Below are 23,665 nucleotides of genomic sequence, written 5' to 3' on the forward strand. Positions count from 1 at the left end.
TTCAGGTTTTGCTGAACTACAACTCCCATCATCCCCAGCTAGCATGGGCAGTGATCAGAGATTATGGGGGCTGTAGTTCAACCACATCTGGAGGGCCAAAGTTTCCCAACACCTCTAGAAGGCACAAAGGGCCAGGGAACTACTACCGGTAGTCACACCTGGGCCTAATTTCCAAAGGGATCGCGTTACTGTATTTTGATAGCTTGATTTTCAAGCACTAAAGAAGAGAACAGCTTGTTAAAGGGAAGGAATTCCTGTACAGACTTATGTGACTGGATAACCTGCCTAATTTCTATCCAAGTGTGAAAAGGCAGGTGTCACTATGCTCACCATAATCCAACTACAAAAGAAAGTTGCTGTACTAAACATATGTTGCATATTGTCCCACCAGAGATATTGATTCTGAAAATACAATGGTTGAATATGTACAAATTCACAATGTGATACAACTCACAACTTGAATTGTAAAAAATTATTCATTTAGATAGACTGTAGCTTGCTGCTTTTTTAAACCTGTTTTCCCCCATGCTCTCTTATCTTTGCAAGTACGACAGCAGGTTGCCACAAGAAGCATAAGCACAGCTTGAGGCACTCTTTCAGTTGTCTACAAAGAAAAAGGCAGGCTTCATTCATCATAATAAACTCTTGAAAACACTTCTAGTCACAGTACAATATTTCAGGGTTTCTGCGCAAACCTTTCATGTTTGAAATGTGAGTCACAAAATTCATTTCACAGCTTCAGAGGCTTTGGGGTAATAATTTTTATTCTACTTGCCAAGAGATATAATTACAAAAATACCATCATTTTACTCTGGAAGAATAGTGTTTTAAGCGCTTTAATGCATCCACCTTGGAAATTAATTGCTAAGTAGAATGAATGAGCCACCATTGGTGGGGTAAGTAGAATTCAAGAAAACCTCAAGTTTCTTGTCTGGAAAATTAATATGACAGAACCTAAATCCTGCTGTGATATAACAGCCAAATAGCATTTTGTGATATTTTGAGCCATTCCTCATGCATGTTTCTTGACGTATTCTGTTGTGAAACAGAAAAATATTTTAAACAGTGAAAAAGCATGTGCTTGAAACCATTCTTACTAAATTCTTAAGTATTATTTACACAGTATTGGGAGTAGATTTTGCTTTGTAACCCAAGCAAATCTTTAATAACAAAAAATACATAGTTTTAAAAAGAAGTAGATTTCACCAGGGAGGTATGTGCTAGTTTGTCAGTTTGTAAATATCTAGATAATTGTTCCCTTTCTCTCCCCCCTCCCAGATGTTCTGATAGGTATCTGGTACATTTTAAGTCGCTTGATTTGCACATACTTTATTATTGTCCTTTTTCATGTTTCGTTTCTTAATCCTATTGTGTTGGCTTGTGGATACAGGAGCAATTCGTAACAATTCATTGACACAAGGGTGGGGAGGCATCAGACCCACAGCACCAGCTACAGGCCTGACCAGAACTCCAGAACTTTGCTTCATGGTGGCTCAGCACCAACAGGGATTAATGGATCCTGACCATTGTCAGAGAAGGACACCAGTTTGAATTTGCCCAATTTTCCCACCTTATTCCTTCTCCTCCCTCAGGTCCAAAAGGCTTCAGAAATACTAGATGATGCCATCAAGGAATCTGAGAAGCATATTAATGATAGAGCCTGTTTTCCCAGGGCCATGCCTGCTATTCCATTCTAGTCACCATTCCCAGGAAATTGGGGACTGGAGGGCAATTCTGAATCTAAAGTGGGTCAAAGACAATACCGGAAAGCCCCAAACCACATTGGATCTCACAGAGGCCTGTCTTCACATACCACTTCATCAGCTTCATCACCAGTATGTGAGATTTGCATACCAGGGACTTCAGAGCCAGTATGGTGGTGTGGTTAAGAGCGGTGGACTCATAATCTGGTGAACCGGCTTCGCTTCCCCACTGCTACACATGCAGCTGCTGAGTGACCTTGGGCTAGTCACAATTCTCTGAAGTCTCTCAGCCACACTCACCTCACAGAGTGTTTGTTGTGGGGGAAGAAGGGAAAGGAGATTGTTAGCCGCTTTGAGACTCCTTAGGGTAGTGATAAAGCGGGATATCAAATCCAAATTATTATTATTCTCTTCTTCACTATGAATACAACTCTCTTGATTTGGCTTGTGTGCAGCACCGAGTGTATTCATGTACCGGTAGGTATTTGTACTGGTAGCAGTTGTGGCCTGAGGAAATAGGTGGTCCATGCATTTGCTTATTTAGCCAACATCCTGATCAGACCAGGCTCCCAGGGACAGCAGGATCTGGAGAGAACTGGGGACTGTTTCCACATTAATCTAAAAAATAGCCAGCTGACACCTGCATAGCACATGGTGCACCTGGAAGCATGGATAGACACACAGACAAACACTGTGAGCCTTCCACAGGTATGTCTTTCAAGATACACAGGGATGAGAGTGATCTCTCAAAACCCAGATGTTTTTCTCCTAGCCCAGCTACAAGGAACAATTATCATTGCAGGCTCCTGGGTGGGGTTACGTTCCACAAGGCTACAGCAGACCACCTTTTCATTCAGGTAGCAGATACCTGATGTGCTTGTGTTGGGTGAAGTCTGGAGAAAACAGTAGTCGGCTCCCTTCGTTGTTAGCCCTTTCTAGCCCAGCTCACAAATTAAAAACATTTTCATCAAGAAAATTATTTAAAACCTAATAGTGCAATATTATGTAATTACATCATCTGTAATATTATGTCATTACATCATAACTCAAACTGATTTGCCACAAAGAGAGACCCTAGTTACATTAGCAGAGCAATAAACCACTGCTGGTTCATGCTGCTTTTCAACTGTACATTAGCTGCTACTTGTTTATTTCCTGTAGACAGGCTAAAAGCATGTTTCTTAAAAAGAATGAGGACAAAATTAGCACAAGGTGATGTAGCTTAAACACAATTTTGATGGAAAGTTGCTTTAAAGGGGCAGTTTAGAATACGCTGGTAGGATTGCGCTTGCATTGCATGTAGGTATTATCTAGAAGGAACTGTTGTACCATTCATCTGCATTTTTTTCCAAACAACACTTGGAGATATCCTCATCAATTGATGTTCTCACATGGTGTCATGTCTGCTACATCTGTTTTCACCAAGTTTGAAAACCACCCACGTTCTATTAAAGAAAAAAATAAACATTTAGTTCAGATACTTGTATCTCAAAATAGGATACACATACATTCATATGCTTTGTGTACAGATGGACAGTACAGTGGTCATCAGTCCATGCAAAAGATGAAGGAACTTGGTATATTAACAGGCAAAAGTATGGCATTTTTCTTTTTCCAAATAAAGCTATACCAAATAAAATTATTAAGATTTAATCATTCTGGGTGGGGGAGAGAATTACTGGGATGCATCCAATGTTGCATGAGCAAAAGGCAGCTCCCCAGACAAATTTTCCTTTCTTGTCCTCCCAGCTACACCATCCTATGCCCCACAAAAAGAAAGGAATTGCTGGAAATCTGGCATAGGAATTGTGCAATGCTCACACAAAGTTCCTGATTTCAGCCGATTCCCTTTCACACTCTAGCCTCATAAGACAGCCTGCAATGTTTGGTAGGTTCTCCCAACCCTTTGGAGAGCCTTTAGGTGGAGGAAAATAATTTCTGAGCAGAAGTCAGTTCACAGAACCTATGTTTGATACAGTATGTGCTTGCCACCTGAATTTGTTTATACATGTATACATGTATGTTTATAAGTAATTTTGGGCTTTCCTGTACATGTATATTTGGGCTATGCTTCTCTAATACCAGTCCTGAAGTGAAAAGAGTCAGCCAGTGTTTATGAAGTCAATTTAGGAAGAAAATAAATTAGCATGATGTGTAACCTAAATTCCTCTCTTATGCCACTTATCCAAGCTCTATGCTAGGCAAGGATGAGAGTTGTCTCTTAGGCAGTGCTTTTTTTTCTTTTAAAAAAATGTTTAGGGGTACTCTCATTTTGACTCAAGAAAATCACCATTTTATAGTTCAAATCGGGGGAAATTAATACAGTAAAGGGACAAAAGTACAAAGATTCACAAAATGTTTAGGGGTATGTGCCCCCCAGGAAAAAAGCACTGCTCTTAGGATATGAACACAATAGAAAATAACAATCTTGGTTGTTTTGTCTTAATTAGATTCTTATTCACCTATATGCGAAATGCAGCATTAGATGTTTGGGCTGGAATCTAATGAAAATAACTACATCACATACAAAGCCATTTCCTTTTTGCCTGGGAACATCGGAATGCAATAGACTTAGTCCGTTTCTTTTTTTAAAAAATGACCAGCTCTGAGTTTGGAGGACCCTCAGGATAGAGCACTTTGTTGGGCTCTCATCAGTGGGCTCACCCTGCAGGGATGTGGGCCCTCAACAGATGCTCAACCACATGGGCTTAACCTTTACACTGGCTCTGTCAAGTAAAAAAAAAAATTTAAATATCTACAACACAGTTCCATCAGGTCAGTTCTGTAGACTGAAACCAATATCAGTACCTATAATGCTTTGTTCTACTCCCATGCTGTTTAGGCGAGATTAGGGACTCAGCTATAAAGCTGCAAATACATTAAAACGTTTTGAATGTGTTGTAAAGTATAATGTACAAATGTAACATTAGATCAGGGGTCGGCAAGGTTTACCTTGCCTGGGCTGGTTCACTCCAGCAGAGATCCCTCCATGGGCTGGATTGCGCATGAGCATGTGCGCCCACGATTTCCGTCGTCTGTGTCTGCACAGACGCGATTTCCGGTGCTGCAGAAGCAAGTCCCCCTGCTGCGCTGCGCCAGTTTAGCGCAGCGCACGGGGACTCGCCAAGTGGGTAGCTCAGTTTGGGAGTGGCTCGTGGGCCAGTTAAACGACCCCCATGGGCTGCTTGTGGCCCATGGGCCTACCCCTGCACTAGATGGTGACTGTGAGCTAAAGCAAATTCAATGCATTTTTCAGAACGATTTTATTTTATTTATTTTTTAAAGCATTTTCACAATGTTTTTAACGTTTCTACCTAGGACAGAGGAGTTAGGCTTGCTTGTATGGACGGCACATGTCTCCCAATGCCATAAACCTGGCATAGGCAAACTCGGCCCTCCAGATGTTTTGGGACTACAAATCCCATCATCCCTAGCTAACAGGACCAGTGGTCAGGGGTTGTATGGGAGATGTAGTCCCAAAATATATGGAGGGCTGAGTTTGCCTATGCCTGCCATAATCCCTCTCCTCCACTTAAGAGACAATGAGTCCCACTCAAAAGCATTGGACGGAGGCTGACTGTGGTTGTTTTCTTGTGTTTCAAAATGGTATGATCAGTGCTCTGGATATTTGGAGTCTTTTCATCAGCCCAAGCTTCTGAGACATCACCGCATCCCGATACATCACAGGAGGTGCATAAAGACAAAAATAGAGTGCCTCTTGCACTTTTCCTTTAGCATACAAAATTGTCAGCTGAGTAATTTGCTTCAGGTTAACATAGACCACAAGAAATGATTTTTACTCCGGAGATTCCGGAGACACTGATTCCAAGGGGGGGGGGTCGATTTAGTTTTAAAGGTGGGATTATAAAAAGAAGATATAGAAATTGATGTATGGATATTTTTGGGTAGGGAATATTGGCTTTGGAGTAAAATAAAAGTTAAGAGAATTAGGTTGTTAGAATGTTATTAAAATCAGGGTTTAGAAGTAAAAGGGGTATAATTTAGTAATAGATTGAATTTAAGTGAGAAGGATTTATGTAATGATAAATGTTTAAGAATGTTTAAGATATAAGGTATGATGTTAGAATTAAGAGATTTTGAGAAAGTATGGATAATATTTGAAAACTGCATGATTTAGTTATAAAAAATGAACTCAAGAGGGGTCCGTAATGTTAAGAAATAAGATTTGATATTGGATTCTTTTTTCTTTCTCTTTTTTTGTCTTTTTTCTTTTCTTTTCTTTTTTATATTTTTGATTTTTGTATGTGGTATAAAATGAATAAAAATTATTTGGGGGGGAAAGAAATGATTTTTATTTTATTTTTTTTTGCAAAAAGGGGGGGGGACCCAGCTTGATCTTACCTTTGAAACAGGCAGGGACCGAAAGAGTGCCATCTACGCATTGAGTAGGTACAGTGTAACTACACTGCTGTTCTTTATTTTTGCAGAAAAACCAGATGGTCTCAGCATGTTTTATTCCATCCCTGAGATGGTCTTGCACCTTCAGCTTCTGCTCATTGTATAATACTGTAGCCCTTTTTACTGGTATGGCACATGGTGCTACAAAGGGGTGGGAAAGGGATATGAACAGTATGGTTGAACAATCACATATCTTGGATCAGTCAGATGCTTCAGCAATTATACAAGTGCACTTATGGAGCGAATGACATCATTATTCAGACAAATGACTTTAGGAATAAATCAGGCAAAATTGGCCTGATGGAGCCTCCTCAAGTAATCATTGTCTTTTCCTAGCAACCTCTTCTATCTGCATTGACAAAAGTGTTCTGCCGCTCTAGCATTGCTTATATGTTCTTAAGCAGCAGATCACATGCTAGAAGCGATGTCTACTACTGACAACCGTAAGATTACACCTATTATAGATAACTATTATGTATCATTATAAATATACATGTAATATATTTAAGGGTCTGATAAACGTTTCTAGGCCCCACTCAAAACAATGGACCACATTAATTACATCTAGCTTTTCCTAGACTTCAACCATGATGTGTTCACGTTGTACTGTGAAATTGTTCTTGTTAAGGTAGGCAAACATAACAACTTGGAAGGAGAGCCATAATGGGCATCTATACAGAGGGTAGCTCAAGAGTTATGAGCTTACAGATGCTGAATTCATATACAGCACGACAGGCAACACTGATTTGTATTTACAGTCTAGGTTTATTGTCTCACAACTGGCTGACTTTTATGATTGCATGAAAAATACATAAGCTTTATGACATAAATATCCAAAAAGCTGGGAATGGGATTCCGCTAACTAATTCTGCTTGTGGAAGGCCATACAAGAATGTCCACGACAAGGCTCCCCCCCCACACACACACAAATGTACCCCTTCGCTCCCTGAAATTGATAGGAGTTTGTGATTCTGCAGAATTACTAGAAAAAGTGCACAAAGGAAGAAGGGAATTGATTGTTCCATTTGGCAAGCTGAAAAGCTTGCACTAAGAAAACAATTGCTCTAGTGCTATGTTGAATTCCTCCCTGGGTCACTTTTTCAAAAATGAAAAGTTAGATACATCAGATGCTAAGTTTTACCTCTGCAAGCTGGTTTTGTTGACCAGGTCCCTGTTTTTTCACAACTGGATGCTGAACCTCCATCCAGTACATATGGAGGATTACAGCCATATTGCACAGTTTCTTTGTATTTGTAAGTACGACGAAGAGCAAAGTTTATAAATCCATTTTCTATTTGCTCTGGATATGGACATTCTACAGCTGTGTTAGGGGGAAGAAAAAGATTGCTATGGTTTAGAGGCCATGGGGGAAGGGCAAAAAGAGACTTCCATGCCCAAGCTGCCTTTCAAATAGCAACATTATATTTAGAGGACTTACACCTGCATTCAGGTAGTTCACTCCAGTTTCCACTGGCCAGACATTTGGCTGTTTCGTTTCCAAACAAAGCAAGAGGTGGCAAACACTCAAACTTGATTACATCTTGGAAGACTGATACATTTCCAGGCACAAGTTTAAGGTAAGACAGGGCTCCAAATTCAGAAACTGGAGGTGGAGGACAAACGACAGCTGGAGGAAAAAAGCAAAAAGCAAATTCATTTGACACAGTGTAAAAACTTTACTCTTGTGCCTATTTGGCTAAATATCTTATAAAACACTCTTGTTCTTACGGAATTCATTCCGATACATCGGAGTATTTGTTTCACCTGTAAAAAAAAATCTCTTGATTAGTTAAGATACACTAAGGTGGCTGGAAAGTGTGAGGGGGCATCTAGTGCACTTCTTTTAAAGAGAATTGTAAATGTGAAAGACCAAAACACAGCAACTGTACACCAAGTCTGCAGGCTTTCCCCCAAAACACACTGAGGTCCCCAATATATTTTTGGTCCTATATTGAAGCTCGCTTTTGGATATGTTTAGCCAAAATTAGTTTCACAGATGATGTAAAAGATCAGTGGGAAATGTAGCCACTCAGGGATTAAAGGGGAAGGGACTTCAAATATATATGGAATATGATTGGTACTTCACATAACTCGCCACCAGGAGTGATACTGATTCATTTCTTACAAAGAAAAAGTTAAACAAGTGTCTTCCCCATCATTTTTTTTTAAAGGTTTCTCTAAGAACTGAGAGAGAGTTCTAATACAGTCATTCCTTGGTTTTCGAACAGCTTAGTTCTTGAATGTTTTGGCTCCTGAACGCCACAAACCTGGGAGTGTTCTGGTTTGCGAACTATTTTTGGAAGCCGAACGTCCGACGGGGCTTCCGCTGTTTCCAATTGGCTGCAGGAGCTTCCTGCAGCCAATCAGAAGCCTCACTTTGGTTTCTGAACATTTTGGAAGTCAAAAGGACTTCCAGAACGGATTCCGTTTGACTTCTAAGATACGACTATATTTGAAAGCAGGCCCATGCAGAGTGGGGGGCAGCCGGGTACACATTGCCTTGGCCTTGGAAGGCTAAGGAGGTTTACGCTGTCATGCCAAGGATGTTTATAACTTTATTATAACAAGACTCTCACCCCGGGCCTTAGACAAGCTCTGCACAGGCTTGCTTGAAAGCAGTGTTGCAGCTAAAGCTGAACTTCAGGGCCAAAATCAAGGGCCTTGCTGGATTCCCCCTGCCCCCCATGACTACCTGTAAAGCAGTAGAAACAAGCCCTGTTATATGTGTGGCTGGCTAGATATCGGCATGATTGCAGGAACTCATTTTATTATTTACATTTTTAAAATACACAAATCTTTTCTGCAACGAAATAGAATCAGCAATAAAAAATATTCCTGTAGTCATGATGGTGGTATGATTTAGGTGAGTTTAAAATGCAAGCTGTTTGCTCAGATTATTTCTCTCTTATCATTGGGAGATGTATCAAGAACATAGAAGCATATGAAAAATATGGAAATAGTGGGATGGGGCGGAGAAGAGATTGGGTACTTTGCAATATGTGACTATCAAAAGTGCTGTGTAAGACCAATGGGTTGAATCCAATGAAATAATTGCAGAAGCAGAATGACTTGAATGATCATTAAGCAAAATGATCATTAATGATAGAATGATCATTAAGCAAACGGTCTGTGAGCACTAGAAAGGAACTCTGTGTTCACTAAAAGTCAGCATGGGTTTCTGAAAAATAAGTCATGTCAGACTAATCTGATCTCATTTTTTGACAGAATTACAAGCCTGGTAGATGAAGGGAATGCTGTGGATGTAGCCTATCTTGATTTCAGCAAGGCCTTTGACAAGGTGCCACATGATATTCTTGTAAAGAAGCTGGTAAAATGCAGGCTAGACACTGCTACCATTCAGTGGATTTGTAACTGGCTGGCTGACCGAACCCAAAGGGTGCTCATCAATGGCTCCTCTTCATCCTGGAGAGAAGTGACTAGTGGGGTGCCACAGGGTTCTGTCTTAGGCCCAGTCTCATTCAACATCTTTATAAATGACTTGGATGATGGGCTTGAGGGCATCCTGATCAAGTTTGCAGATGACACCAAATTGGGAGGGGTGGCTAATACCCCAGAGGACAGGATCACACTTCAAAATGACCTTAACAGATTAGACAACTGGGCCAAAGCAAACAAGATGAATTTTAACAGGGAGAAATGTAAAGTACTACACTTGGGCAAAAAAATGAAAGGCACAAATACAGGATGGGTGACACCTGGCTTGAGAGCAGTACATGTGAAAAGGATCTAGGAGTCTTGGTAGACCACAAACTTGACATGAGTCAACAGTGTGATGCAGCAGCTAAAAAAGCCAATGCAATTCTGGGCTGCACCAATAGGAGTATAGCATCTAGATCAAGGGAAGTAATAGTACCACTGTATTCTGCTCTGGTCAGACCTCACCTGGAGTACTGTGTCCAGTTCTGGGCACCACAGTTCAAGGAGGATACTGACAAGCTGGAACGTGTCCAGAGGAGGGCAATCAAAATGGTCAAAGGCCTGGAAACAATGCCTTATGAGGAACGGCTTAGGGAGCTGGGTATGTTTAGCCTGGAGAAGAGAAGGTTAAGGGGTGATATGATAGCCATGTTCAAATATATAAATGGATGTCATATAGAGGAGGGAGAAAGGTTGTTTTCTGCTGCTCCAGAGAAGCGGACACGGAGCAATGGATTCAAACTACAAGAAAAAAGATTCCACCTAAACATTAGGAATAACTTCCTGACAGTAAGAGCTGTTCGGCAGTGGAATTTCCTGCCAAGGAGTGTGTGGAGTCTCCTTCTTTGGAGGTCTTTAAGCAGAGGTTTGACAGCCATATGTCAAGAATGCTTTGATGGTGTTTCCTGCTTGGCAGGGGGTTGGACTGGATGGCCCTTGTGGTCTCTTCCAACTCTATGATTCTATGACTTCTACTCAGGGAAAAGAATTTTCCTCCTGCACGCACAAACACACACAAATCATCTGCAGTGAATTGGGAGGTAACCCAGAACAGATGTGTGTGTGTGTGTGTGTGTGTGTGTGTGTGTGTGTGTGTGTGTGTGTAGAAGTACTGTACCGTATCTATTTTGAGAGTATAACTCTACTGTTTTGAATGGGAAAGGTACCCATACGTTATCTATTTAAGCAATTGTACGTAACCTTTCAAGACCACACAGGTTGTTCATATCATAAACACACATGAAAAGAAAATTTCACAATTCTCTCTAAAAAGCAGCTGTATTATACAAAATAGAACAGAAAAACAGCACCAGCTGTTAAATCGTGCTTAATACCCTGGACGAACCTCAAATTAATCAGTTAAAAGTGAATGTAAAAAAGCTAGGTTATTTTGTGTGTCATTTAAAAAACAATTGAGCTAAGCGCACTTCCTGTGCGAAGGGAATTCCGTCACTGAGAAGGTCTTATCTCCTGCAAGCACCAACCTGATGGACCTTGGACCTTAACCAGCGGGCCCACAAGCAAGGCCTCCACGACTAGCTAATCTGACAGAAGTTCAGGCAGTCCTTCAAATAACCTGGTTCCAAGACATCACGATACCCAGACCTTTATCCAGGATGTCTTAACATTACACATGTACAAAAGTTGCTACATTTGATAACCCCATGAGTCAGCCCATCACATCTTCATACACAAAACTAATCCATTTCTCACATACGTTGGCATGTGGGTAATTTTTCACTCCACTGTCCATCTGCCAGGCATTGGGCAGTTTTCTTCCCTTGAAGAATATACCTGAGAAATAAAACACATCTATAACAGCAGTTTTTTAAAAATATTTGCACTTGTGCTTGACAAAAAAAAGAAAACCAGCTGGTTTGGGTATCCCGCATGGAGTGTCAAATATGGCCTAGTAATGGCCTTGATTTTGGTGCTGTTTCTTTTACGTCATGCTTTATAGATACTTCAAAAATTGCCAAGAGTCGCCTTTAAGGCTATTCTCACTTTTGCCAATTAACATCAAAATGTGTAATATAGCCTAAGCTACACTGAACAATTCTGTGTTAAATCAGAAGCTTACATACTCCTACACCAACAGATGGCCAAGTAAGAGCAATCTCATCCACTGGAATGAGATTCAGCAGTCCTTGCCAAGCTTTTTGACATTTGGGCATGGATATTTGTTGTAACTACAGTTTATTTGTTCTTATTTCTTTTCAGACAAAATAACATAACATTCTCCAGATCCATATACAGGACCGTGGAGGTTTTAAGCTTCTTGCCTGTATGCTACCTGTCCCTGGCAGGGACTGCGAAAATCTATGGGATTGGAATCGCTCCTTTTGATAGAAAACTGCCACGCAACTTACCCGGGATCACACGAAAACCTTACAAAACTCTGGTAGTTGAAGCCTGTGTGTTGGATCTCTCCATTTTCCAAAGGTCCAGGGTAGTGACATTTTTTTGCTGTTTTAGTATAAGACAATGTTTCATTATTTTTGGATAGGTAAACATTGCCAGAACAGAAGGGTTTAAGTCATTCCAAAAGAGCCCCTGTGCATTTTAATCACAACAATCTCTTGGGGATAAAATAGCACTCAATGAACTTAAGCAAGTACATCAAATCCCTAAATAATATAGACTCCTACAGAGTAAAAGTGGTAGCACAGTGGTGGTCATTCACCTATTTTTGCATGTCTGAGACCCTCCTGTGTTTGATTTCTGGTGCCTGCAGTTAAATATATCAGGAAGCAGTTGATATGTAGGACTTTTCACTCTCCTGAGAGCAGCATACAATACTGGCAAAACAGAAATAATGCTTTCAAATGTTTCTAAGTAGTTTCTCTGATGCAGCTTGCAGTGCAAAAGCTGTTCCTGTCACACATCATAAAGTCAGGTCCAGAACTGTTTGCCTTACTTCAATTTTGTACAAGGCTCACATTACTAGGGACCCTCACTTAGAATTGCTTTTAACGGGCACATGGCAGACAGAAAGCAATAGTGACAGCTTTCCCCATCATTGCAAGGAAAGCTTTAACTATTTTTCTGCCTGTTGCATAGCTGTTAAAAGCAATTCTCAGGAACTATTTAAAAGGGATGATAACCGGATGGTGGCGATAAAAGGACCACTTTGTGGTCCATTGTGACTATGCTGTGAAACACAGCACAACGCTGCTTGGGTTTGTTCTACCTTGGATTCCACAGCTGTTACAAATTCGGGGGATATACCACTGAGGACTGCTTGTTGTATGGATATTTTAAAAGGTTGCATAGCTTGGAGATGTGGACAGGATTCAGACATTCCCTGCACTGGACTAAATGACCCTTGGAGTACTATCCACTCTACAATACAGTCGTACCTTGGAAGCCAAACGACTTGCGGGTCTAAAGTTTTGGCTCCCGAACGTCTCAAACCCGGAAGTGAGTGTTCCAGTTTGTGATCCTTCTTTGGAAGCCGTGTGCAGCTCCTAAGGGGCCCCCCACACCAGGGCAATCTAGATGGATTTTATTTATAAGATTTTGCAGATTTTGGCTGTGAACCTGGGGGGGGAATCAAGTTGCACCCCACTGCTTCAAATTGGGCACCACTGCCTGGCCCTGAGGCTCATAGTTGCTGGGCCTGAGTTGCCCTGCCCTTGCATGAAGTCTTGGGTTTACAATTTTGGGAGAGGGGAGACTGTGGCACTGGGGAGAGGGGGTGAGGCCCCCTAGACTTAGAGGCCCTAGGCTTCAGCCTACTTAGCCTATACAGTACATAAATCCAGCACTGACAGATTCTGAATACAAACGAAATACAAGGTTCGCTTTGTATTTTGTAAATTGAATACAGTAGTTCTTACTCGAATAGGTTATGGTAAGCAAAAAAACCCAGCAGGGCACATTATAGAAAGAATGTACTTACGTATACATCTAAATGTAACAATAGGCCATCTACCAGACATGGGGCATGTATACCTCCTTGAGCCTGACTGAGCCACATAACCAGGGTCACAGTGGTATGTAATTTCCTCTCCGATATCGAATTCTTCCTTCTGTATGTCAGCAGTAGCCAATGGTATTTCAGGTGGTCTGGGACAGACTAGAAGACACAAAGTACTTTATTTATCAGGCTTTGTATTCATTAACAGCTATAGCATCCCCATGTTTTGAAACAACTAAATAAACAGGTAATAATAATATGGCGTGCTATGTGCCTGGTCCATGGGGTCACGAAGAGTCGGACACGACTAAACGACTAAACAAAAACAATAATAATATGAGTACATTATGCCTTTGGTTCATCACATAAAGACAGTGTACTGAAGGCATAACTGGCAGCAGGACTGTGATCCATTTTAATCCCGCATCAACCTCCATCAGTATATGAAGTTGACCCTCAGGCCCTTGACTATAGCCACCAGCTAGCATTGCTGCTCGGAGTAGTTCAAAGGAGAGGGGGGGGGGAAGGATATGGTTCCTCCCGGAAAAAAAAACTGGAAAATTGTCAGGGAGAAGATCTACACTTGACCCATTTGCTGCACATGTTGATGGGAAAATAATCCACCAATTATTTTGCTGAAAGCATTATCAGTAAGAATGCACCGACCAAAATCACCCTTTCTTTTACTGGATTCTTTGAGGGCCCACTCCCAGAACTACAGGTATATCTGCATGTGGCAAGCCCTTGTGAATATCTCCCCACCCTCTTTTCAAACATTTGGTGTCCCTGAAGTCATGCCCGGTGCTATCCACTAAATAAATAAATCACAACCATGTTACAATATTTACCACTGATTTTTTTTATGTGACTTTTTTCTGCTAAAGGCTACATCATGGCTTGCTCTCTGAACTCTGGCCTTTTAAAAATTAATATTCTAACAATCCGTTTATGATGATGCAGAAGCAGAAACGGGAGAGCTTTCAGAAACGTAGGCTTGAAATTAATACCGAACTAATTCAGTTTCCCATATTTTGCCACACATTTATAACCTTTGCAATCAGATTTGCAAAGGGGATTTAGTTAATCCATAGTTCATGAGGCTGCGGCTCTCTGACAAGTGCCAGCAGCTAAATTTTTGCTAAGAGAGGTAAAGTCAAGTTAGTGTCTCTCATATGCTGGCGTCTTTATTTTTACAACACATGCCTCACATGATATACCATGTGGACACACCTGAACTGAATTAAATGATGGAAGCAGATGCATACTAAACATGGCAGGTCAAATTCAGTGACCTGTTAAACTTAGATCATATTTTGGCATTCCAGCAGGCTCCAACACAAATTAAGGCACACGGGACGCGGGTGACACTGTGGGTTAAACCACAGAGCCTAGGGCTTGCCAATCAGAAGGTCGGCGGTTCGAATACCCGCGACGGGGTGAGCTCCCGTTGCTCGGTCCCAGCTCCTGCCAACCTAGCAGTTCGAAAGCACGTCAAAGTGCAAGTAGATAAATAGGTACCGCTCCGGCGGGAAGGTAAACGGCGTTTCCGTGTGCTGCTCTGGTTCGCCAGAGGCGGCTTTGTCATGCAGGCCACATGACCTGGAAGCTGTACGCCGGCTCCCTCGGCCAATAATGCGAGATGAGCGCCGCAACCCCAGAGTCGGTCACGACTGGACCTAATGGTCAGGGGTCCCTTTACCTTTACTCTTCAGAGCATAGGAAGCATCTTGCCCAGGTTAGCCCTGCCCTGCATAACCAATCACATGACGCAGTGCACACACACCATTTGAATGGGAATGCCCATCAACTTTGTAGAGGCCCGGTCCCCTCAAATATTTTATTGGGGGGGGAGCCCCTACAGCCCTTAGAAGTTGGCTCCTATGACCACCAGAAAAAAGGGCTATTACTTGCAAAATCTCACACTACATTACATTTCAGACTCTTAAGCTATCTCAAACTGGTTTGTTGGTTTGTTTGTTTGTCCTGTTAAAAGATTAGAGATACTTACCACGTCCTGCAAGGATAGTGTGGGCTAGAGCAACTGTCCAGAAGATGAGTAGGACAGGAGACATTGTTGCTTCGTTACAGGCTGCCCAAAATGGGTCCAAACTCAGTCCTTTGCCTCCTAAAAATAAACAGAACGGAAGGCTAAATATTAACTTCCCATGTTTATTTTGATTCTCGTGAACAAAAGGAGGGGGGAAGAGGGATTCCCGAAAACAGACTGAACAAGCAAAGGTGTGCAAGACATTTTGCAATACAGTACTTAAAAAAAAAAGCCGCTCAAAGCTCCATTTCACTCTTGTTTGGAAATCTTTTGTACACTCTACCTTTCTGGACAGAATGTTTCATTACCCAATCTTTACCAGGTGGGGAAGTGGGATGGTTGAAAGGCGATACTTTAGGTTGTTTCTTCTTACCCAAGTCTTAAGACTAGCCGAGTGGTGGAGCAATTTTCTCTTTTCTTTTCAAGAGACTCTAGACTCAGGCTATGCTCATACAGTATTAGTAGCTTAAAATGTTTCAGTGTTGTTTCCAAACCTGCTTTCTTCCACGGCTGTTCACCCCAGAGCGGGAGTGAGGCTCCATCACCCAATGACTTCTTCAACCATGCCAAACTCCAAGACAGTGAAACTTTCTTCTAGAGTTTGTCATTTATTGTTTCTTGGAGAGGGAGGGAGCAAAGAAAAAACAACATTTCCGACTTAGACTGCCACGCCCAGGTCTTCCCAGACATTTTAGGTGCTTTTTGGAAAATTTGAAATTTCATTTGCCCATATGCTATCATCCACATGTGTATAGCCTACCACCAAAGGAGGTTAGGTTGGTAGGAGCACAGGGCAAGGCCTTTTTTGTGGTGGCACCCCGGGTATAGTTCCCTTCCTAGGAAAACGTGTGCCTTGGGGCACCAGCCCCCTCCCAAAAAAGTGCAGCCCAAAATTGCATGAGGTTGTGGCGGCCATTTTGGTTGCTGTCCTCTCATGAGGAAAAACAGAATATATATATACGTATATATGAATAAAATTAAAATTTCTGTTTTACAATTTAAAATACTATTCTACATCCTTAAGATATCAATGACTTCCCTTCTTCTATTTCCATGGTTCATTTTACATATCATAAATTCCTGCATATTTTACAAAAACTATACCATTCAGTATTCCATTATTGCATCCATCAAAACTTGTTTACCCTGTTGAATTTATCTTAACGCTGCCACCATTTTCAGCTGTACACAGTTACTCCCCATATATTCAATAAACGTTTTCCAGTCTTTAAACGTATGTGCTTCTTTTTCTCTTATTCTATATGTTAAGTCTGCAAGTTGTGTATATTCTGTCAACTTAAGTTGCCATTCTTCTTGGGACAGATCATGTCCCATATTTTCTGGGACAGTTGACAGGCATGTTTCTTCTATGTTTGAAGCAAGATGAAGGACAAGAAGTAATTGGTCTTCTGTGTGGAGAAGATGGAGAAATGCTATTCAGGTGAGAAAGAGAAGGCAGAACCGCTCAGCACTTACAGTGTCCAACCTGTTGAGAAGAATAAATGATGCTGGAAGGGAGCTGCAGCCCAAGGTAGGAAAAGGGTTGGTAAGGGAGCAAGTATGAAATCTGAATAAAATGGAGAAGGAGGAGGAGGAGAAAGGAGAAGGAGACAGTTTTACAGATCTTTTTGTAGAGGGCTTTTCCAGCCCACAAAGGGTCTAATAAACTTGTGCCATAATGGTGGGAGACAGAATTGTGTGCTGGGGACCTGAAATCTAGGACTGATATTTCTTTCTTAGCAGGCCTCTGTTTCTTTATCAGAAAAAAAGCTCCTCCTCCTCTTCCTCCTCCTCCTCTTCTATTTATAACCCACCCATATGGCTGTGTTGCCCCAGCCACTCTGGGCAGCTTCCAGCATATAAAAAACATAATAAAATATCAAACATTTTTAAAAAACTCCCAATACAGGGCTGTCTTCAGCTGTATATTTATTTATATCCTTGACATCTGATGGGAGGGCGTTCAGAGGGCGGGTGCCACTACCGAGAAGGCCCTCTGCTTTATTCTCTGTTACTTCACCTCTCGCAGTGAGGGAACCACCAAAAGGCCCTTGGAGCTGTATCTCAGTGTCCGGGCTGAACGACAGGGGTGGAAACACTCCTTTAGGTATAATCAACAATATGTGTTTTCTAAGGCAACAAAAATGTGACTTCATCTGGGCTGAATCTGGGACCTTTTGAATGCAAAGCACATGCTCCATCAATGAGTTATGGCTCTTCACCAAATGCTCCAACATATATGGTTAGAGTGCCCTAAACTGAAACAATTTTGGGCAATGATAATCTCTAAAATAAGACTAATTACTGGTTATCAACTCACTTTAAAACTGAAACAGTTTCTTACATTCAGAGGGAAACTATTTTCATAAACACCTGGTGACATATCAACTAGACACGTCATTCTAGAAGCTAGAATGTTAATTGCCAGTTGCTGGAAGTTAAAAGAGCATCTGCCAATTTCCAAGTTTTGGAAAGTGCCCTAACTGGGGGTGGGGGTGGAACACTTGCCAGATCAAAACATTATCTGGCTGATAAGATCAGATGAATAATTAGAAAAATTGCTTCCATGGCTGTGGGATACAGAAAATTTGCCAGCGATATCCAGACCACAACAAGAAAGTAGTATTTTTAATATTAAAAAACAACATGCGGTTCTCATGGCCTTAAGAAAAGATATTGCTGTATTATTCAGTAGTTACTGCAACACATACCTGTTTGCTGTTATTTAACCATGGACAGAAAAATCCTAGATACCAATTATGCAATGGTGGGGGTGCAGAGATACACAGCTGCTATGTTAGCAGAACAAGTACTGTATCTGCTATGGCAGAGATGGGATGAAAAGGTTCCCTAAGGACCACTTCCCCCTCTCGACCAATCCCGTGGTGGGTAGGGCGAGAGGCAAAAGTGGGCAATGCAACGAGTGTGAATTTCCCCTTTGTACAGTAGGTTAGTTCATTCACACGCACATGTTCCTCTCTGTCCTCTTTCCAGGCAAGCAAGAAGTCAAGCCTGGTCCCAACTTCGCTGGCTGCCAATTCATTTCGGGGTCCACTTCAAAGTGCTGGTTCTGACCTATAAAGTCTTACAGGACCTCAACACCTTAAGGACCACCTCTCCCCATATGAACCAACCCCGGGCCCTGAACTTGTCATCCAAGGCCCTTCTCTATGTACCCTCTCCTTGAGAGGTTTGGAGGGTGGCAACACAAGAATGGCCCTTTTGGGGGTGCCTCACCATCTGTGGAATGCTCTCCCCAGAGAGGCTCGCCTAGCACCTTCAGTACATGTCATTAGACACCAGACAAAAACATTCCTCTTTACCCAGGACTTTGGCCATTAAATAATCTATGGGCTGTTAGACCTGTGGGTGGGGACTGATATTATTATTATTATTATTATTATTATTATTATTATTCTGTCTGTTATTATGCTTTTTATTATGTTTTTTATTAATGTGCTCCATAAAATGTGATATTTTGATAAAGTGTGTAGTAATGATGATGATGATGATGATGATGATGATGATGATGATGATGATAGTGATAGTTCAATGACAGATTCCAGCCAGGCAAAAAATACTGAAGGTGGGTGTGAATCTGAGATGGTGAGGGATGTGACACAGAAGGATGTTGTTCTGAGAGCAACAGCCATTTGGGGCAGAACCTGCAATCCAGAGCGCCAGATATTGATGCATGGCCCCTGGACCTGAGTTTCTTCATACCTGCTGCACGTGCTCAGACTGGGAGGGAAAACTATGCAACCAGAGAATTCCAAAATGATATAAGAATGGTCTAAAAATATTGGTTATACAGATTTTTCTCTGAAACAAAGCATACCATCCATATTGTATATCATTCTGATTTTAACATTTTTAAATGTAGATGATAGATAGATAGATAGATAGATAGATAGATGATAGATAGATAGATAGATAGATAGATAGATAGATAGATAGATAGATAGATGATAGATAGATAGATGATAGATAGATTATTGTTGTTGTTGTTTAGTCGTGTCTGACTCTTCGTGACCCCATGGACCAGAGCACGCCAGGCACTCCTGTCTTCCACTGCCTCCTGCAGTTTGGTCAAACTCATGTTCGTAGCTTCGAGAACACTGTCCAACCATCTCGTCCTCTGTTGTCCCCTTCTCCTAGTGCCCTCAATCTTTCCCAACATCAGGGTCTTTTCCAAGGATTCTTCTCTTCTCATGAGGTGGCCAAAGTATTGGAGCCTCAGCTTCAGGATCTGTCCTTCCAGTGAGCACTCAGGGCTGATTTCCTTCAGAATGGATAGGTTTGATCTTCTTGCAGTCCATGGGACTCTCAAGAGTCTCCTCCAGCACCATAATTTGAAAGCATCAATTCTTCGGCGATCAGCCTTCTTTATGGTCCAGCTCTCACTTCCATACATCACTACTGGGAAAACCATAGCTTTAACTATACGGACCTTTGTCGGCAAGGTGATGTCTCTGCTTTTTAAGATGCTATCTAGGTTTGTCATTGCTTTTCTCCCAAGAAGCAGGTGTCTTTTAATTTCGTGACTGCTGTCACCATCTGCAGTGATCATGGAGCCCAAGAAAGTAAAATCTCTCACTGCCTCCATTTCCTCCCCTTCTATTTGCCAGGAGGTGATATACTGCACCATTTTTGCCATTGGACACGTCTTATGTAATTTCTTATCCTTGCCCAGGAGACACTGCAGAAGCATTACTCTCCTGCTTTCAGACGGGTTTTTCCAAAAGTGTGTTTCTAAAAAGTCTGAGGTTCTGCCAAGTGTAATTTAGCGAAAACCGAGATGGCTTTGCTCATACAAACTTACTTGCATTAGAGGCTCTAGGAATATTGATAAAAGACAATGCCAGGTTCTGTGGCATGTTTGTTTAAGATCCTTAAAGAGCAGGATTTCAAAGAAACGAAAATCAAATCGAAAACCGAGGCTTATCATGCTGAATAAAGTCAGTATTAATAAATGCATCACATGGGTCGGAGCGCACAGCTACCTATCAATTGTTCAGGATTTCTTGAGTTACCTTTAATATGCAGCAGCTAGACTGGTGACTGGGAGCGGCCGCCAAGACCACATAACACTGTTGAAAGACCTACATTGGCTCCCAGTATGTTTCTGAGCACAATTCAAAGTGTTGGTGCTGACCTTTAAAGCCCTAAACAGCCTTGGCCCAGTATACCAGAAGGAGCGTCTCCACCCCCATCGTTCTACCCAGACACTGAGGTCCAGCTCCGAGGGCCTTCTGGCGGTTCCCTCACTACGAGAAGCCATGTTACAGGGAACCAGGCAGAGGGCCTCCTCGGTAGTGGCCCCCGCCCTGTGGAACACCCTCCCACCAGATGTCAAAGAGAAAAAAACTACCAGACTTTTAGAAGACATCTGAAGGCAGCCCTGTAAAAGGGAAGCTTTTAATGTTTGATGGATTACTGTATTTTAGTATCATGTTGGGAGCCACCCAGAGTGGCTGGGGAAACCCAACCAGATGGGCAGGGTATAAATAAATTATTATTATTATTATTATTAATCCACTCTGATGCAATGCCTATACACTCAGAAGTAAACCCCTGCTGGATTCAATGGGATTGACTTCCAAGTAGCATGCTGCATTTTACTAACTCATCTAGCAGGGTATTTTCTACCAATTATCTCGGTCCTGCTACAAAACATCCTGCTTATTGGAGATGTCAGTTATTAGACCTTGGACTTTTGGGATGCAATGCACCTGCTGCCCTATTTTGAGCTATGTCCCCAAGTGAAAGAAGGGCAACAGCCTTAGGTCTCTTAATGCATCATACATACACCCAAGAGGAGGCTTTTAAACATTGAAAAATAATCTTGCATTTTCATGAACAAAACTCAGCCCAGTGTCACCTACAGCCTGTTTCTCACCTTTTATCTCAAGACGCTCTGGATTTTTATTTTTATTTATTTTATATGTCTTTCTGATGTATATTTAAATCAGATACAAGGAATTTCAGCAGCTTTCTCACTTTACTTACTCACCTTATGAGCACTTCTGAACATGATCACCAGAGGGCGCAACATACTCTACAAAACTAAAAGCAGGCTTAATTTACAGTACTGTACGGTACTTTCTTTTTAAAGGTTTCCTACACAGAAAAACCTTTCAGAGTCGATGGCCCATTAGCTGGTGGCCCCTAAATGCTTAATACTCCATTTTCTCCCCTTCCGCTTTATACTGGGAAGAGAAATTAAATTATAATTAGTCAAATTCTACCGAGAAGAGGTATCAAATAATCTCTTGGTCTTCTAAGGAGCAAAGGCTCTGGTTTTGTGTTTTCTGTAGCAGAGTGGCATAGCTACGCTTCTTGAAATTATTCCCCATTCACAGTGGCATAATTTCCCTGAAATGAGTAGAACTGCAGCACGCTCTTCAATATGTAATACTTTTAGGGTGGCCAGACTCAATAGTGGACAGGACTTTTGTACCTTTAATTGCCCTGCTCTCTTTTGAGTCTGGAAACCTTAAATTAAACAAAGGGTCTGCTGGTTTCTCTTTAAGGTTTCCAGACTCAAAAGAGAGCAGGGCAATTAAAGGCACAAAAGTCCTGTCCTCTATTGAGTCTGGCAACCCTAAATACTTTCCTGCAATAGCTGTCCCATGGCCTGTATTAGCTTGTAGGAGCCACCATGCTCTCCTTTGGGAGGAATGGATTTTAATAAATTACTGTACAATAAAATTGGGGGATGGGGGTGGCAGGCAAAGTGCCTAAGGGTGTCCAACAACCCTTAGAGGCAGAACCTGTAGGCAAGCAGGCCCCACACCCATTCACCCCTGCTGCCATTTTGATTACAATGCAACCCACTCTTAAAGGGGAATTAAAATTAAAAGCCACATGGGAACCTTCAGATATCTTCTAAAGGTTGTATAGTTACTATCTCCTTGACTCGCGGGTCGCATAACTCCATACCCTCCGACATTTCTCTGATGAAAATGTAAGAATGCAGGACATTCCAGGATCAAATCAGAAACCGGAATGGCTCCTGTAAATCCAGGGCTGTCCCTGGAAAACAGGGACACTTGGAGGGTCTGCTATTTTACCCGCAACAGCCTGTTTTGGGAGCGATCCCCTAGCTTCCCTGTCATGTTCGGAATTCTACCTGCAACATAGCAGGGTTTCTGCTAGATCCCATCGCCCCTCAGCTGGCATAACTTGAGTCTAGGATTGCTCTCTTAGGAACATGCTGATAACTCATTAGCAGTATTAATTGCAAAGGAATGTTCAAATGTATATTATCCATTTTTAAAAAATCTTTCCAGTAAATGCAAATGAATAATTAAGAGGAGATTATGTGCTTCGTAGTACAGTATATGGTTACCCCTGGCAAAGCATCAGCAAACCAATTGAGCTAAAGATAAAATGTATTTCTTTTTCCCTCCGCAAGGTATTATTTGGAGGGTATCGTGTAATTATACATGACATCTAAGTCTCTGATCTAAAGTACAAAGATAAATTTAGCCCATTTAATTTCATCCATGTAAGGCATGTCTTGAACTATCCTGCCTCAACAGTAAAGAGAGAAGCTTCTCACTCCCCCCCAAAAGAAGGATAGCATTGTTTTTACTCTTTATAGCAGGTGATTACATTCAGGTACGAATTCTGTGGTTATCTGAAACAGCCCAGTGTTATTATTGTTGTTTCTTAACAACAAAAGCCCTGAAGGTACCAATTATTTGCAGATGGAAACTCTAGGCCCCCAAATAAAAAATGAAACCAGTGCCCAGATATTGCCTTGGAAGGCTCCTCCTGAGTACTGAAAGCAGAAGCCAACTTTCCCCACCTCACCCCCCAAAATGCCTCTCCAGAGGGTTGGGGAACCCTCTTGAGAAACACTGGATGTGGGTGGTTGTGGAAGTTCAACCCAAAAGCAGATTGACAACATGTTTTTGTTTTTCCTGATTATTGCAAGTCAGGGTCCGCAACTCAATACATTTCAGTGACCATTTGGACGGGCAATAGCGTTGTGTTTTGCTGTTTGAGGAGAAACAGCACCTATGGAGAAATGCTGGATACATGTTTGTGTTTGGAAAGAGGGGGAGAAATGACTTCTGTGACCTCTGTGGCAAGAGTTTGAGGCCTTTAACTGTTAAGATGTTGTAAGCCCAT

The 23,665-nt window shown here is 41.7% G+C and overlaps 1 protein-coding gene across 2 annotated transcripts; it reads right to left on the minus strand.

Annotated features, from left to right (window-relative positions):
• Positions 1-415: 415 nt before the first annotated feature.
• Positions 416-15,846, minus strand: APOH (apolipoprotein H). Of its 2 annotated transcripts, XM_035104021.2 has the most exons (10): positions 15,810-15,846; positions 15,488-15,604; positions 13,462-13,638; positions 12,244-12,288; positions 11,930-12,026; positions 11,278-11,354; positions 7,561-7,749; positions 7,264-7,443; positions 6,066-6,263; positions 416-3,148 (listed from the first exon to the last, which is right to left on the minus strand). In XM_035104021.2, the coding sequence occupies exons 1-10, from the start codon at positions 15,829-15,831 to the stop codon at positions 3,078-3,080; spliced, it is 1,173 nt and encodes a 390-aa protein (XP_034959912.2). In that variant the 5' UTR covers positions 15,832-15,846; the 3' UTR covers positions 416-3,077. The 2 variants fall into 2 exon arrangements, with proteins under 2 accessions (XP_034959912.2, XP_034959913.2); XM_035104022.2 differs by lacking the exon at positions 12,244-12,288 and having other exon boundaries at positions 503-3,148.
• Between the last annotated feature and the right edge of the window lie 7,819 nt (positions 15,847-23,665).

The sequence above is a fragment of the Zootoca vivipara genome, chromosome 2 (assembly GCF_963506605.1).
Source record: "Zootoca vivipara chromosome 2, rZooViv1.1, whole genome shotgun sequence".
NCBI classification, from domain to species: domain Eukaryota; kingdom Metazoa; phylum Chordata; class Lepidosauria; order Squamata; family Lacertidae; genus Zootoca; species Zootoca vivipara.

Excerpts from the sequence above, each read along its gene's own strand:
- APOH (XM_035104021.2), bottom strand. The coding sequence starts at position 15,831 with ATGAAACATTCTGTCCAGAAAG. Across the intron at positions 12,289-13,461 it reads TGTTACATTTAGATGTATAC|GCACCAGAAATCAAACACAG; the intron begins GTAAGTACATTC and ends ATTTAACTGCAG. Across the intron at positions 12,027-12,243 it reads TCTCAGACATGCAAAAATAG|CAAAAAAATGTCACTACCCT; the intron begins GTGAATGACCAC and ends ATACTAAAACAG.